Below are 15,048 nucleotides of genomic sequence, written 5' to 3'. Positions count from 1 at the left end.
TTGGAACTCGCGAGGGGAGGGGACAAGAGAGGGAGGCGGGACGGGGGCGGGGGTGCAGGGGAGAGGAAGGGTGGGGAAGGAGGTGGAGGAGGAATAAGAAGGGGAGGGCTGGAGTAGGCTAGGCGGAGGGGCGTGTATGTGACGTTCTGGCACTCGCTGACGCACAAGCAAGTAGTCCCTGGAGGAGCCCCAGGGGCTGAGCCGCTCTGAGTGTGGGGGATGGGGGGTTCTACGGCTCAGGCTTCCTCCCGCTTTCGGTCCCCTTGGAGTTTGCCCTCCAGTCGAGCGTTTCTCTACAGCGAAGAGCATTTAAAGCCGCTCGTTAGCGTTGCTCTCTGCCCTTGCCAAAAATAGTGATCAAGGAAAAACTGCAAACCGTTCCTAGCTGGAAACTTTCGGATCTCGCCACCCCACGCGGGTTTGGCGGCTGCCGTTGGGCTGGAACCGTCTGGAATGAGAATTAAGGTCGGGGGTAGGGAGGGAATTGGGGAATGGGCGATTAAAGAAGGGATAGGAAGACTTCAGGTACAACCTCCCAGCGGCCCCGGGCTTCACCAAGGGCAGTCCTGTCTGCCTGTGACCTCCCTGGAGACTCAGGCCTCCCTACACACACACATCCTCCCCACTGTGCGGTACCTCGCACAGTCACAAAGCCGAGTGGCCAATAGCCGGGTCAGGGGAGCCGAGCGCTCAGGTCTGGCGTGTGTGGGTCCTCGGGTTTGGCGAACCTGAGTCCGCCGCCCGAGGTCCGCACGCCGACTGACTGTCGGGCGCGCGAGCCCCGTGCCTCTGGCCCTAGCAGGCGCCACCCCCGCCAGCGGGGGCTGTTACTAGAAGAAATGTGGCTCGGGGGGGCGGGTGGTCGCCGACTGGGGAGAACCTTACGGGGGCGTCCGCGGAGGGGCCGAGCCCTGCCCCGAGCGGGCAGGGGACGCGCTCGCGCGCCTGCGCGGGGCTGGGGCTGGCGCTGCCCCAGACGCGAGGTTAACGGGCGTCAGAGGCGGCAAGGGGGCATGTTCATGTGTCGCTCGGCTCCTTTTCCTGGCCGGCCGGCCGGCCTCTGGTCACCCCTTTCTTACACCCGCGCTGCCTGAGCCCAGGTTTTCCCCTCGACATTAAGGGTCCTCCTGACGAGGCATGAGGGGCTCGGAAGACTCGGACCAAGAGCCGAGTTTGATAAAAAGGTCCGAAACCTTTCCAGAGCTCAAGTCGTCCCCTCAGCTCCCCGACCCGCGAAGAGACCCGTAACTGGGGCGGTGCGAGCGCCACGGGGAATGTCAGTCAAAGAGGCCCAGAGCCGGAAGGACTCGCTGAGGTGGCCGCGGGGACGGTTCGGCCGAGCAAAACCGAACCGTGCAGGTGCAGGGCCGAAAGACACAGGGGGGAAAAGTCTCCCTTTTCCCGCGACACACCCATTCAGCCAACACACCAAGTGAGCACACGCGCAGTCCCAGGCCAGACACCCCTGCCCTCTCGAACTTGCTGTCTAACCTCGGGAAACACTTCTACACGATAAGCACGATTTGAGTGGTTTTGTGCGGCGTGGGGCGGGGGGGGTGTTGCACGAAGAAAAAAAATAAACTACGATGCGGAGTCGTGATGGGGAGGGGAGACGGCCCACGTGACACAGGCCGGCCAGAAGCAGCCTCGCAGACATCTGAGCGAGGAGGGAGCTGAGTGATGAGGCGGGCCGGCCAGCCACCAGAGGGTAGGACAAGGGCGAGGGCCCGGCCACCGCCGGGTTCCACGCCGAGCACCTGGCCGCGCGCCCGGAGGGGTTAAAGCCGCCAGCCGGCCTGGAAGTAGTCCCGGCCGGGCGCCGGGCCACGCCCCTGCAGGGCGGAGGGACGCATCACGCAGGGGTGGGGAAGCCGGATCCGTGCGCAGGGTTGCTAAGGGTGAAACTTTTCATTGACTTTGCTCACTTCGGGCCGGGGCGCGGGAAGGTGCGAGTCGTCGTCTTGCGGCGAGAAGCGAGCGGCTCGGGCGACGCGCAGCCAGAAGGGCAAGACCGTCCTCCGGCCACAGCCCGGACCGTCCTCCGCTCCGCGACGCGAGCCACCCTCCTGGTCCTCCCATCCCCGCGCCGTCGCCGTCGCCGCCGCCGCCGCCGGCTGGCCCGCCAGCCCTGCGTCCACCACCACCACCACCAACCACCCCCCCCCGCCCACTCCGCGCGCCGCCCTGCTGCTGAGCCCGACCTCCAAAAAAGCGGAAAGAATTACTGAGAGTCATAGCCCATAAGCCCCTCTCACTCGTTCCCCCCAACCCTCCACGAAGCAAAGGACACATCGGCCCCGGGCCCGGCGGTGCCCAGGAAAAGGAGAACGACCTCCGCTCGGCTCGCAGGAGACACCGTGGAGGGAGAAGCCGCCCCGCGGCCGGCACGCAGCCCCGCCGCGGCGGAGACCCGAGTGAGTGAATGGGGGCCGTGCGGGCGGAGGGGGGTGGGGTGCACCCCCCCAAGGACCCAAACAGGCAGGAGATGCTTTCCCCCACGCTCTCTCCACTCCGGCTCTTCGCTCTGTTGGACGCTCCACGTTGCTGTCGCACCCCCTTACACCTGGCCAGCATTTTTTCCCCCCTTTCCACCTTCCCACTGGAGCCCACGTTTTGCCCGTGCTCCTCTTTCCCTCGCTTTCGCTCTTATCCTGGGGTATCCCACAGTCTGTCTCTCCCAGTTTCAACTGTGACCACCTCCTGGGTGGGGTGCGTTTCCTCCCTCCGTTCTTAATATCCTAGAGAGTCGCTAGATTTTCCTTGTCTCCCCGCCCCCCACCCAAAACAACTCTCAACACCATTAAATAAATCAAGAGGAAGGAAGAGGATCCAGGCCTTCTAGCTTTGCTCCTCCTTTGCCGGTGTGCGGGGAAGAGGGGGGGGTGGTGGTAATAATTAATAGGGTTTATTTTGAGCCCTGTGGAGCCTAAGGGATGGAGAATGGACAACCCCCCCACACACCCCCTTTTGGACCGGTCAATGATGACTGTCCTCTGGTCTCCAAGCCAGAATTCACCATTTTGGCTTGAGCTCTTTATCCTCGTCAGTGTTTCAAGGGAAAACTGGGCGGAAAAAAAGTACCCTTCCAGCAGTATCAGTGGATACTGGTTGACCTGGTGAGGTGCCTCAGAGGAAGAGCCCTACTCCTAAGCTCCTGTCCAGAGGATGGACTGTGCCCTTGACCAGAAACGGAGGGGGAGGAGGGAGCAGAGAGACGAGCGACAGCTGGCAGCCCTTTCTCACCCCCTAGAAGAGCCAGAACGCCACACATCAGGCGACAATCTAGCGGCTAGCCGAGGGGGTTCCCGGATGTCTGCTCAGTATCTTAACCTTTTTTTCCCCTGCCTTCCTACCCACCCTACCCTGGGAAAGGGTCCCTCATCTTTGATTTAACAGCAGAAAAACACCCCTGTTGCTTTCTTGGATGCCTGCCCCCATCCCCCTCTTAAGCAGAGAGGGGAAAGAAGCTTGTGTGGGAGGAAGGATTAGGGAGGTTTAACACCCTGTAGGGGAGCTTTGCCTAGGATCCGGTAAGTCTGGTCCATAGCGCAGGTCTTTCAGTGGGAGGAGACTCATCAACAATTTTAAGTATTAAAAGATGTTGTTCAGGTGTCAGATGTACCGTTTTTCCTTCCCTGCCCGGGAACTCTTTCCCATTACCTAGCCGGCTCCGGTTACTCGGACTTGGATTAGGAGAGGAGTGAGGCTTGGGCCCTGCTGGCGTCGGGCCTTTTGATTGTCGGCCCAGCGCCTCCCCGAAGCTCAAAACTGGGAATTTCTTTGGCCGAGAGGACGGGAGAACTGGTTGAATTTCTGCCTGTCCGTTCCTGGCTGTGAGGGTGCTGCAGCGAAGCCCGCTGAGCATTAAGGGGAAAAGGCTCTTTTCTCTTCGAACCCACCAGCTCTATAGCAACTCCAAAAGGAAGCCACCGAGCCCAAAGAATACTGATTAAAGTGGCGGGGGTTTGAGGCGGAGTAGGAATGTGACCCTATCTATCCCAGCCTACCACCTTCACCCAGAAAAAAAAAACAACAACAAAAAACTCATTAGAAGCTGATCCTTAATTCAGCAGTCATGCGAGGCAGTGAAGAGACAGAAGGAGGAAAAGTTTAGTTTCTTGAGAAGCCGAGACTTGGATATGGTGGGGTGATACAATATGAAGAGTAGGCTTTAAGGATAGAATTTATATAAAATGTATTAGGCCGTGGGCGGGGAAGGGGTGGGGGGGGGCGCCAGCCTGCCACAGCGCGCATGTGCAGCGGAAACTTTTCCTGGATTCTCCCACCCTCCGTCGGGCATGCGTAGTTCCCTGTCTGAGTCTTCGCAAAGTACGCAGGGAAATGTAGTGTGCAGAAAAAGTAGGTCATTTGCTCCAACCTGAGCGTGAGGTTTCTAAAGACTACAATTCCCAGAATGAAGAGCCCGCCCGTCTTACGTTGGGGCGTCAGGTCTTCCTGGATTCAGAGAAACCTGGTCTGCATAGGACGAACCCTCTTAGTTGGAAGGAGCCTTGCATGCCAGCTTGGGCTTGCATGGTCCATGTTTGAGGGACATAGTGTGAGACACTGGGCGGGGTATTGCGGTCGGTCGCCGCAAGTCCTGGAAGCTTTTCAACCACACCCGCCGTCTGGGCCACCGCCTTCCAGACCAGTGGGGTGGGGCCACCCCCTGTCCCGCGAGAGCCAGGCCCCCACTGCCCAGCACCCGGTTAATGACATCGACTGGCCTTGTCAAAACAGATCGCTGAGTCTCCTTCAACACTCACTTGAATCCAGTAGGAGGATTTGGATGTTACGGCTTGTGGTGTCTGAATTTACACGTACTCAGAGTTTAGGGGCCCAGTGGGTTCCCTCACCGTCCCTCTTTTTCGCCTTTAAAAGATAACTTTTTCTTCTGAAAACTGTCCTTCACGTTTTTGTCACTTCTCTGGCGTCTCCATTACCATATCGTTGACTTGCAGCCACCTTTCAGCTTCTTTCTTCCCCCGCTTTTTGACATTCTCTTGAGCACTTACTCTTTTAAAACACAAGCCAACACAGGGATCTGAATCCAGGATTAACTTTACTGCTGGAAGTAAAGCAAGTGAAAGAGGATGAAATCCTAAATAAAATCTGACAGGGAGTTCCCTGGTAGTCTAGTGGCTAGGACTCTGCACGCCCGATACCGGAGGCATAGGTTTGATCCCTGGCCAGGGAACTAGATGCCACATGACAGGACTAAGACCTGATGCTGCCAAATGAATAAAAATAAATATTAAAAAAGTAAAAGCAGACAGAATTTTTATCTCCTATTTCAACTGTTTTTTAATGACAAAAGGTCAATTTTGCTATTGTTAAGCACTTAGTCTTTTTTTTCCTTTTTGTCACTTTTCTTGCCTTTTGCACCCGAGTCAGAGTTGTAGAAAGTCTTTGAGTCCTCTCCTGTGGTTTACCTTAAATCTACTTGTTCCTTTTATTGAAAGGTCCTTATTTTTTTTTTTTTTTTTTTTCTTGCGACCCCATGGACTATACCCTACCGGGCTCCTCTGTCCATGGGATTTCCCAGGCAAGAATACTGGAGTGGGTTGCCATTGCCTTCTCCATAAAGGTCCTTATTTTTAAGCTTTCTAATTTTACCACATTGTATGAATATTTAGTAGATAAGCGTTAGAATTTGTACAATAGCCTTGAAAAAATGAACAAACTGATCTGAGCGGTCACTCCTGTCTTTAGTTAAAGACAGCAGTAGTGCTTTAATCCTCTGTTCCATAAGCTTCTTGAAGTCAAAATTAGAGCCTGAGCTGATAAAGCAGAAAAGCTTATTCTGGTTGTCCGGCCTTTTTCTAAGGTTCCACCCCACAGCCATCTGGCCTGGCCTGTTCTCCAATTAAAGAAGTGAAGGTGGCATTATATACTTCCTTATTTGTGCAGCAGCATCACAGAGGTATAAATTGGTGTGCAGCGTTAGTTGCTTATGCTGCAGAAAATGGCTAGCTAGGCAGGGCTGATGACAGTGATTCTATTGTATTTTGAGGTGGGAGGCTTATTTCCCAATGACTTTGGCCTGCATTTAAAACGCTCCCATTTTGATACTGAACTGTTCAGAGGAGGTGACTTGGAAGGCAGTTAGGCAGTAGAGTTTGAGAAGGCATAGATGGGCACAGGAGCCCCTTTGGACCATGGCATACCAAGAGGCCATATGGTGCCTTGGGAGAAGTGTCATATGTCATGTTCAAGGTCTCCTTAAATCCAGGCCCGTTCGTGGGAATCAGTGCCAACTTTCTGCACAGCTCTTTAGTTTCCTGTGTGTTGGACTCTCCTAGTGGGTCACTGTGGCCCTTACAGACCTCCATTCTTGGGGGAGTGGGGGGCATAGTCCCAGTGGCTAGCTTTGCATCTGGTGGTGAAGTCAGTCCTCATAAACAGAAGGCTGCTTATCTTTACCATTCTTCTCTTTAAACCTAGAGGGACACTGGAATTAACCTTTGGTGACCATGAATAGGCATTTGAAGACATATGGAGAGTAAGTCTGTATTGGAGGCCGGAACAGAGGAGAAGAAAAAGGTCTCCTGAGCCCTGAGCCTCCCTGTGGAGGGCTCTGGAGAGGCCACGCTCGTAACATTTATTTTGATGCTGCCCGTGACCTCTCAGACCTGAGATGAGGGTGGCACTAGACTTGCCCAGTGTCATCAGATACTCCATACTGACCCAGTGCGTTTTCTCTGATACTCACCTCAGAGAGCTTTGCCTGAGAGTTCATTCCTTAAAGTGCCCCCAGGGAACCATGGGCCCAGACCCTACAATTGCAGTGTAGTGAGCTGGGGCAAGTGTTCAGAAAGCTTGAGATCCTCACGCCTAGAGTGAGCACCTGGATACTCTGTGCTGGACCCTAAAGGGATTTTAGTCAAAAATCCAGCTCCAGGGACAGAAGATGTCTGTCCTGGGTGGTGAATGAGTCTTGCTTCTGGGCTGAGCTCAGCAGCACAGTCTCACCCAGGGGTCTGGCGGGTCACATGTTCTGACTCTGTCGGCCTCAAAGATGGCCCTTTTCGGTTCAGGTCTCCCACGGTAGGGGCCTGGGTCTACCCTTGTGGAGAAAGCGAGCCGATTAGGATCACTGCTCTCAGGACCTCACAGATCGTCTTCCTGAGAAATGAGGCTGGCCCAGACCCCAGGAATAAACCTTTCTGACCTCTGTGGATCTGGCTGTGAGAGAATCCCAAAATAACAAGCTGAGTGTTTCTGTTGGGCTGCCTCCTCTCCAGGGATCTCCAAACACTTGATAAATCTGGTCCAGTGCCAAGGACAGGTGGTCAGGCAGTCCCTGGGAGTCTGAGTGATGATGGGTCCCCAGCTGGAGGCTGTAGGGTGATGGAAAATTTCTTCTCTCTGCCCCCCCCCATCACAGCCAGAAACTGCAGAGATTTCCCTGAGGCCACACCAGTACTGCTCCTGAGGCTTTGTTTGCCTAAAAGGCTTGCTCCCCTCTCCTTTCCTCTGCTTCTGTGGGGCAGCCCCTAGTCAGCAGTTCCCTTGTTGGTCTGTGTGTCTGACTGTGATAGGTCTTGGCTTTTTGGGGGGGAATTGTGCTCCAGTCTCTGTTCTTGGAGATTTATCTGGATGGAAATGCACACCTTGGTTACATGTTCTGCCAAAAAAAAAAAAAATCAGTTCTGCAAATGCCGAGTGAACCAGAGCACATACACACCCAGGGTGCCCAGGGTAGCAAATGGGGTATGACTGGATATCAGCCTCCCATGAAATGCTGGTGGTGCTACTTCCTGTTCAGGGACCCGTATCACTTTTCATTTAAGGGGGAGAAATGAAGAGTCTAAACTCCTGTCTTAACCTGTGACAGTTTGGGAGTACAACTTCCCTGCGACATTGCGGGAACCAGTTAGTAAGAACCATCCCCTCTCCTTCTGATTTAGGAGCTCAGTTTTTTGGTGGTTTTTTTTTTTTTGGTGTCACTCACAGTGACCTGAATTCTCAAAATAGTGGAAACCACAGCACCCCTATTTCTTTAGGATTACTTAAAATATTTATCAAGTGCCTCCTGAAATATCATGTCACTGATGAAAGGAAGGCTGAGAAGAAAGTGGCCTACCCACAGCCTCACATACGAGCCTGCCACTAGTGGGGCAGAAATGGGACCCTGGGCCTACGGGTTTCTGCCTTTTCGGTGTCATCCACCCCCCACCCCCCGGCTTTCTGCATGTCCACTCATGAAGCCTTTCTTTTTCATTTCTCAGAGTTGTCTGGAGCCCAGGGCTGCTCACCGTACGTTTCCTACCTCTCGCCTCGACTTGTGCACGCACCTGCGCTGATTCTCTGCCTAGGAGAGGACCATGCAGCTGGAGATCAAAGTAGCCCTGAATTTCATCATCTCCTACCTGTACAACAAGCTGCCCCGGCGCCGGGCAGACCTGTTTGGCGAGGAGCTTGAGCGACTCTTGAAAAAGAAATATGAAGGCCACTGGTACCCCGACAAGCCGCTGAAGGGCTCTGGCTTCCGCTGTGTCCACATCGGGGAGATAGTGGACCCCGTGGTGGAGCTGGCCGCCAAGCGGAGTGGCCTGGCGGTGGAGGACGTGCGGGCCAATGTGCCCGAGGAGCTGAGTGTCTGGATTGACCCTTTCGAGGTGTCCTACCAGATTGGTGAGAAGGGGGCTGTGAAAGTGCTGTACGTGGATGACAGCGAGGGCTGTGTTGCCCCCGAGCTGGACAAGGAGATCAAGAGCAGCTTCAACCCCGACGCCCAGGTCTTCGTGCCCATCGGCAGCCAGGACAGCTCCCTGTCCAACTCCCCATCCCCGTCCTTTGGCCAGTCACCCAGCCCGACCTTCATCCCCCGCTCGGCCCAGCCCATCACTTTCACCACCGCCTCCTTTGCAGCCACCAAGTTTGGTTCCACCAAGATGAAGAAGGGGGGTGGGGCCACAGGTGGGGGTGGGGTGGCCAGCGGGGGTGCAGGCGGCCCGCAGCCCCCACAGCAGCAGCCTCGCCTGGCCCGCTCTCCCACCAACAACCTGCTGAAGCAGAAGAGCCTCTCTCTGTCCCTGCATTCACTGAACTTCATCACCGCCAACCCAGCCCCTCAGTCCCAGCTCTCACCCAACGCCAAGGAGTTCGTGTACAACGGCGGTGGCTCGCCCAGCCTCTTCTTTGATGGGGCCGATGGCCCAGGCAGTGGCTCCCCGGCCTCCTTTGGGGGCAGCGGTGCTGGCACCTGCAACAGCAGCAGCTTCGACGTGGCCCAGGTGTTTGGTGGTGGTGCCAACAGCCTCTTTCTGGAGAAGACACCCTTCGTGGAAGGCCTCAGCTACAACCTGAACACCATGCAGTATCCCAGCCAGCCATTCCAGCCCGTCGTGCTGGCCAACTGACCGCCTACCTGCCCACGGGGCCAGGAGCACCCAAGACCACAGGAAAGAGAAAGGAAAGGAAAGGCCAAGAAAGGAGAGGAAAAGCAAGATAACACAACAAGATTTCCAATCTTCTCACTCTAACTTCTAGAAACAAGATCCAGCCCAGGCATGGAGTGGGAGGGGGCTTCCGAAGCAGCGAATTGGGTTTAACTCGGCCCCCCCTGCTGTTTTCCTGCCTGCCTCTTGATTTATTTGGTTGGTTTGGGTTTTATATTTCTTTTTTTTTTTCTTTTTTACATGTAGTTTTCTATATAACATCTTTAATTAGTGGCTTCCTGTGCTAAGAATGGTCCAGATGTGAATTGCTGCTCCCTGCTCCCTCCCACCCTCCCTCCTTCACACGCCTGGTTTAAAGCTGGTTTGTCCAAGCTCACAGGGAAGGAAGAACTGCAGCTGGAGCCCAGCCCTCCTCAGAACAGGGAGAGACTGCCCCGTGTCACTGCCTCCATCACCCGGCTGTCCTCTGACTCAAAGCCATCCAACCTCATCAGACCTTCTCGGGCCCTACCACCCAAATAGGTCTGACTCCAGCCCCCGCCCCCTCTCCGGCCTGGGCCTTAGGGAGCTGCCAGCTGGCCGCCTGACACCCTCCCCCCTTGAGCTGATGTCTGTGACTCCAGGGAGGTTAGCAGTCTGTCTGGTGTCCCTTTCATCTCTGCCCTGTGGCCCCATGCCACCATTCCCACCTGGCCCAGACAGTCACCGAGGCCCTGGAGCCCCAGCCATTGGCACAGGCGGCCTCTCCTACAGCCCCCTCTTTCCTGGGCTGGTGGGCAGGGAGGTGGGGTGAGTGTCGGTGGTATGCGTGCGTGGTTTGCTGTCCTGTTGTATGGGATTCCAAGCCATGTGAAACTTGGTCTCTAGGTGTGACTCTGGGTTGCAGCAAGTGCTTATTTATGTGTGAGGTTGGGGAAAGGGCTGAGGGGGTGCTGTCGGTCCTTCCGTGGTTCGTAGAGGGTGAGTCTGGCTGAGCCTGACACCCCCAGGGCAAAGCAGTGCAGAAACCACTGGTTTCCCAGCTGCAGAGGGATCTGCACTTTCGATTGTTTTTGACCAAAAAAAAAAGAAAAGGTCAGCAGTGAGGGGCTAAGGAGACATCCAGTCTCTGATACCTAAGAGAAGAAGTCCCTGGACTCGAACCCTCCTATTGTGTGACCTCAGCGCAGGGTAGGAACTGCTCCCCTGAGGACCTGGGGTGGAGGGGATGGGAGTTCGGGGTCAGCACTGCGGTGGGCAGTCCTAAGCCTTGGATTGAGACTGATCTTTGGGCTGTTGTTGTTTTAGGACATTTCTTCCTCTGCCTGCTGGGGAACCTCCTGCCCTCCCCTCACTGCCCGACCCAGTCCCCCTGGGCCCTGATGCTCTGAGGATGTGATGGGCTGGACAGGCGCGTGGCCCCCACCCCACCCCCACCTCTGCTGGAGAGAAGTTGTTTTTTTTGACCCGACCCCAACGGGCTAGCCTTCCACACCATGACGCTTTGGCAGGTGGGTGTGGGCACCAGGGGCCCCATCCCCAGAAAGTCCCAAAGCCCTTGGCACACCCCAGTGACCCCAAGTGGGCAACTGCTGCAGCAGTGGGTCCCACCCAGACAGACACTGCCAGCCTCCTCTCCCTGCAGTGGGCACCAGCTCTACCTCCCTGAGCAGGGCAATGCCCTGGCTCCTCAGCCCAGCACCATCTGTCCCCCTAGACTTCTCAGGGGCCAGCCCAATCTGGGCCACCCTCTCCCTAGCCCTCAGCTCCTGCACAGGTGACAGGCCCAGGCTGTTCTCTGGGAAAGGTTGGATGCTGCCTTATGCCCCCTCCCAGCCCTTCCCCCCACACTCACGCACACAGGCACCCGCCACACCCGGTCGGCTCGTTTCTCACCACATACAGGGAGGGGGAGACCAACCCCTTAGTGTCTTTTGAAATAAGAAGAAAAAATGTGTGTTCAGGGGCATGACTCCTCGGCTGGGCTCTTGGGCCCACTTCAGTGTGTCTGTCTCAAATCTAGGCATTTTTGCTTCAATTTTATTTTTTTTAAGGAAACAAAACCGAAATCTGCACTAATTTACCTGGTTTCGTAGGAAGACTTTTTTTTTTTATTTTTTACATTTTTTGGTGTCCGTTTGTATTGAATAATTTGCTACATTTGTAAAATGTAAGAGGTATATATAATATATGTATATTTCTAACGTAAAAAACGTAATTTTTTTCTTTTCAAGATTTTTTCTTAAAAAGAGGAGAGAAAGATATTTTTTCAGGAAAAACAAACTTTAAAATAAAAAAAGAGGAGAATAAAACCTATTTCTCCCCTTTCCCCATCCTCTCTCTGTCTACCCCTCTTTCCCAGGAACAAATCAAAAGGTGGATTGTCTTGTAAAGAATGTAAACTTTTTAGTCCAGAATGATGTCTTTTTCTCAATGCAGTGAGCTGTAGATTCTCTAGTGTGACCCCTAGGGATGGGAAGGGGGGCATTGAGGCAACACGCAGAGGAGCTTGGGGGAGCAGGGTAATGAACTTGTTTTCTTTAGTGAAGGAGGAATACAATCAAGCATTTTGTATTCAGAATGTTGTGCAATATTTTGGAATGGAACATTGGTGTGTTTAGAGATTTAGTTTAAAAACAAAACAAGATTGATCAAATCTGTACAGTTTATATTGTTCCAGATTTTTTTAAGTTTGTATTAAAAGCATGATATATAATAACCTGCTGGCTCCCTGCTTGTTTTGTTTCCGGGGCCCCTTTTGGGAGAGGGAGAGTTGGAAGTGACCACTGTCAGCTTCGAGAAATGATTGGCCATCCTCACGTGAGCCCCTGGAGGGTCACGGTGTTGCGGGCCTCTTTTTATCACCTAGCCCATCAGCACAGGACACTTTGGGGTGCCCACTCCCACGCTGGAAACCGGTTCCATGAAGTGCGGAACTGCCCCGCTTCCTCTGCCTATAGTGGTGAGAACAGGACACACCTGCTTGTGGAACAGCAGCCCAGGGAGGGCTCAGCCTCCAGCCTGCTCTCCAGCTCAGGCTGCTAGACCCTTAGGGGGCGAGGAGGAGAAGCGCCTACCTAGGTCAGGTTCCGTCCAAAAACCTGGTGCTTCTTGGCTGGACAATTCCCGAGGTGCTTCACGGGTGAAGCGGCCTACCTGAGCTTGGGCCTGGGGAGGAGCCGGCCCCCTGCCTTGCCATCTGCTGATTTTCTTAGGAACTCAGCCATCTCCTCTACCCTCCACCATCTCCTCTACCCTCCACCATCTCCTCTACCCTCCACCATCTCCTCTACCCTCCACCATCTCCTCTACCGTGGGACCTGGCACCTCCTCCCCAGCCAGGATGCACACCAGCCCCGCAAGGCCCATGGAATGAAGAGGGCGGCTGTGTTTGTTGAATTTTGTTTCACCCTCACAACAACCTGATGATAACAGGTATGATCTCCACAGTACAACTGAGAAATGGCCTCCATGTTAGACTATCTGCTAATTCATAAAACTGATAAATGGGGAAGTCGATTTTTTGACCCATGTGTGGCCTTTTTATAAAACTATGGTAAGTGTCATGGAAGAGTGACACGGGGTGGGCATGGGAGGTCTAATCTTGCCCCCTCCATCTAGGCTGGGGCAGGGACAAGCAGCTCTTCCGGGGCATCAGCAGGATGGGGGTTTCCTCAGGCCCCTAACCGCTCCCCACAAACAGGACACCACCAATCCCTGCCCACCCAAGTGTGTGGACTGGACCCAGAAGCTCTCAAGCCAGGCACCACATCTGCACAAGGTCCCAGGAGCCCTTGATGTCCAGCCCCTCCATGGGCCACTTCCCCCAACAGAGCCTGTTGAGGAGTGAGGCCCCAGTCCAGGGTGCCAGGCCTGGCAGAGGTCTCCTTTTCCCGGGCCCTGGCAGGGAGAAGCCCAGCCTGTCTCCGTGTCCCTGGGCTCAGGCAGCCCATTGCCTGTGGACCCCAGAGCCCCTCACATGTTCACCCCTACTTATGTTAATATAAATAAAACACCTAGCACAGACTCTGCTAGAGCTGGGGCCCCCAGCTACTCAGTCCCACTTCCTGGGCACGTGCCAGGGAGCTGACAGGCCTGGGGGAGGCACCTGGAGGCCCAGTTCAGGTGCCAAGATCGCCTCCCCAGCCAGCCCCTCCAGCTGAAAGAACAAACACCAGAGCTTCTGGTGGCTCAGTGGTGAAGAATCCACTTGCCAGTGCAGGAGACACCGGTTTGGTCCCGGATCCGGGAAGATCCCACACGCCACGGAGCAACTAAGCCCGTGTGCCACAACTACTGAGCCTGTGCTTGAGAGCCGGGAGCTGCAACTGCTGAGCCCCTGGGCTGCAACTGCTGTAGCTCAGGAGCCTAGAGCGCGTGCTTCACACGAGAAGCCACTGCAACGAGAAGCTCATGCGCTGCAACGAGAGAGCTGACCGGGGACTCCAGATGTGAGCACACCTCCAAATTCTCCGCAGCTCAGGCACAGATGCGACTGGTTCACGGGTCCATGCGTCCATTTAATCATCAACGGCTGGCTCTGAAGTGGGGCAGGGGGAGACCTGGGCGTCAGGGGAGAAAGAACATTTGGGTAGACCCAGAATTCCTTGGGGAAAAGGCTCATTTATTCACAAACGCTCCGTGAGTACCCACTGCCCTGGGCGCAGGGGGACAGCAGTGACAGGATAGGTGTGCACAGGGGGCCTGGGAGCCCAAGGATCGGGAGGCGAAGAAGAGCCAGGAAGGGGCAGAGCAAGGCCATGGCCCCTCCCCAGGGAATGTGTCAAGAGGGCACCCAGCAGGGAGGCGTCTGGACTCTGCTCCCTGAGAAAAACGAGGTTTCCAGTCCCAACCCTGCCACTCCCAAGCTGGGTGACCGCAAGCAACCAATCCACCTACTCAGGGGCCTCAGTTCCCTCACCTCTAAAATGGGGATAATAATTACACCTACTTGTGAAAATTAACTACAATAGTGAGTGGGAAATGCTGAGCACGGTTGCTGGCCCAGAGTAAATGAATGACAAGTATCATTTCATCATCAAGGCCATAATCATCCATCCTCAAACACCACCAGCCAACAAGTCCAGGAGGCTTCTTTGATTCAGCACACAAGCAGAAACCCAACCCTGCCGACAGCAAGACCAGGCTGGGGTGGAAAAAAGAGACTCCATTCTCAGGGCAGATGCTAGGCTGGCCCCCAGCCTGCCCTCCGCAGGGGTGGGAAGCTGCTATCGCCCAGCAAGGCAGTGTCCTGGGAAGGATGCCGGTCACTCCGGATGTGAGCCCCGAAACCGCCTGGGAGTTTCTCCCTGGAGAGCAGGTGGGCGGGGAGGGGTGAGTCACGGTGGCGGGAGAACCCAGCTCCATTCGCCACCGCCTGCCTGAATCAGTGCCAGTTCCGAGGCCAAGGGGATGCCGCTGTCTGGGCCCCTCACTGCCACCGCCCCCCAGTGAGTCATGGGGTGGAGGGCCACATGCCTGTGCTCCGTCCTCCCTTCCCTGGATCTGGCCACTCTGGCCAAGCTCTGAGTGGGCAGGGCCTAAGGGCAGGCTGGGACCCGCCCGGGCAACAGGAACCTGCTGATTTGCTCGGTTTTAATTTGGGGAATTTCAACTGCCAGCGAAAGAAATGGGTCCTCATAGCTGCCGACTCTGTGTAACCTCA

At 55.2% G+C, this 15,048-nt stretch overlaps 1 protein-coding gene across 2 annotated transcripts; it reads left to right on the top strand.

Moving 5' to 3' along the window:
* Nucleotides 1-1,923: 1,923 nt before the first annotated feature.
* On the top strand, nucleotides 1,924-12,102 carry TOB2 (transducer of ERBB2, 2). Of its 2 annotated transcripts, XM_027965732.2 has the most exons (2): nucleotides 1,924-2,414; nucleotides 8,232-12,102. In XM_027965732.2, exon 2 carries the CDS (start codon nucleotides 8,328-8,330, stop codon nucleotides 9,363-9,365), a length of 1,038 nt encoding a protein of 345 aa, XP_027821533.1. In that variant the 5' UTR covers nucleotides 1,924-2,414; nucleotides 8,232-8,327; the 3' UTR covers nucleotides 9,366-12,102.
* The last annotated feature ends 2,946 nt before the right edge of the window (nucleotides 12,103-15,048 follow it).

This window comes from Ovis aries, chromosome 3 (genome assembly GCF_016772045.2).
Source record: "Ovis aries strain OAR_USU_Benz2616 breed Rambouillet chromosome 3, ARS-UI_Ramb_v3.0, whole genome shotgun sequence".
Taxonomy (NCBI): Eukaryota; Metazoa; Chordata; class Mammalia; order Artiodactyla; family Bovidae; genus Ovis; species Ovis aries.
The sequence above is the reverse complement of the archived record's forward strand: the minus strand, read 5'-3'. Positions and strand labels throughout refer to the sequence as shown.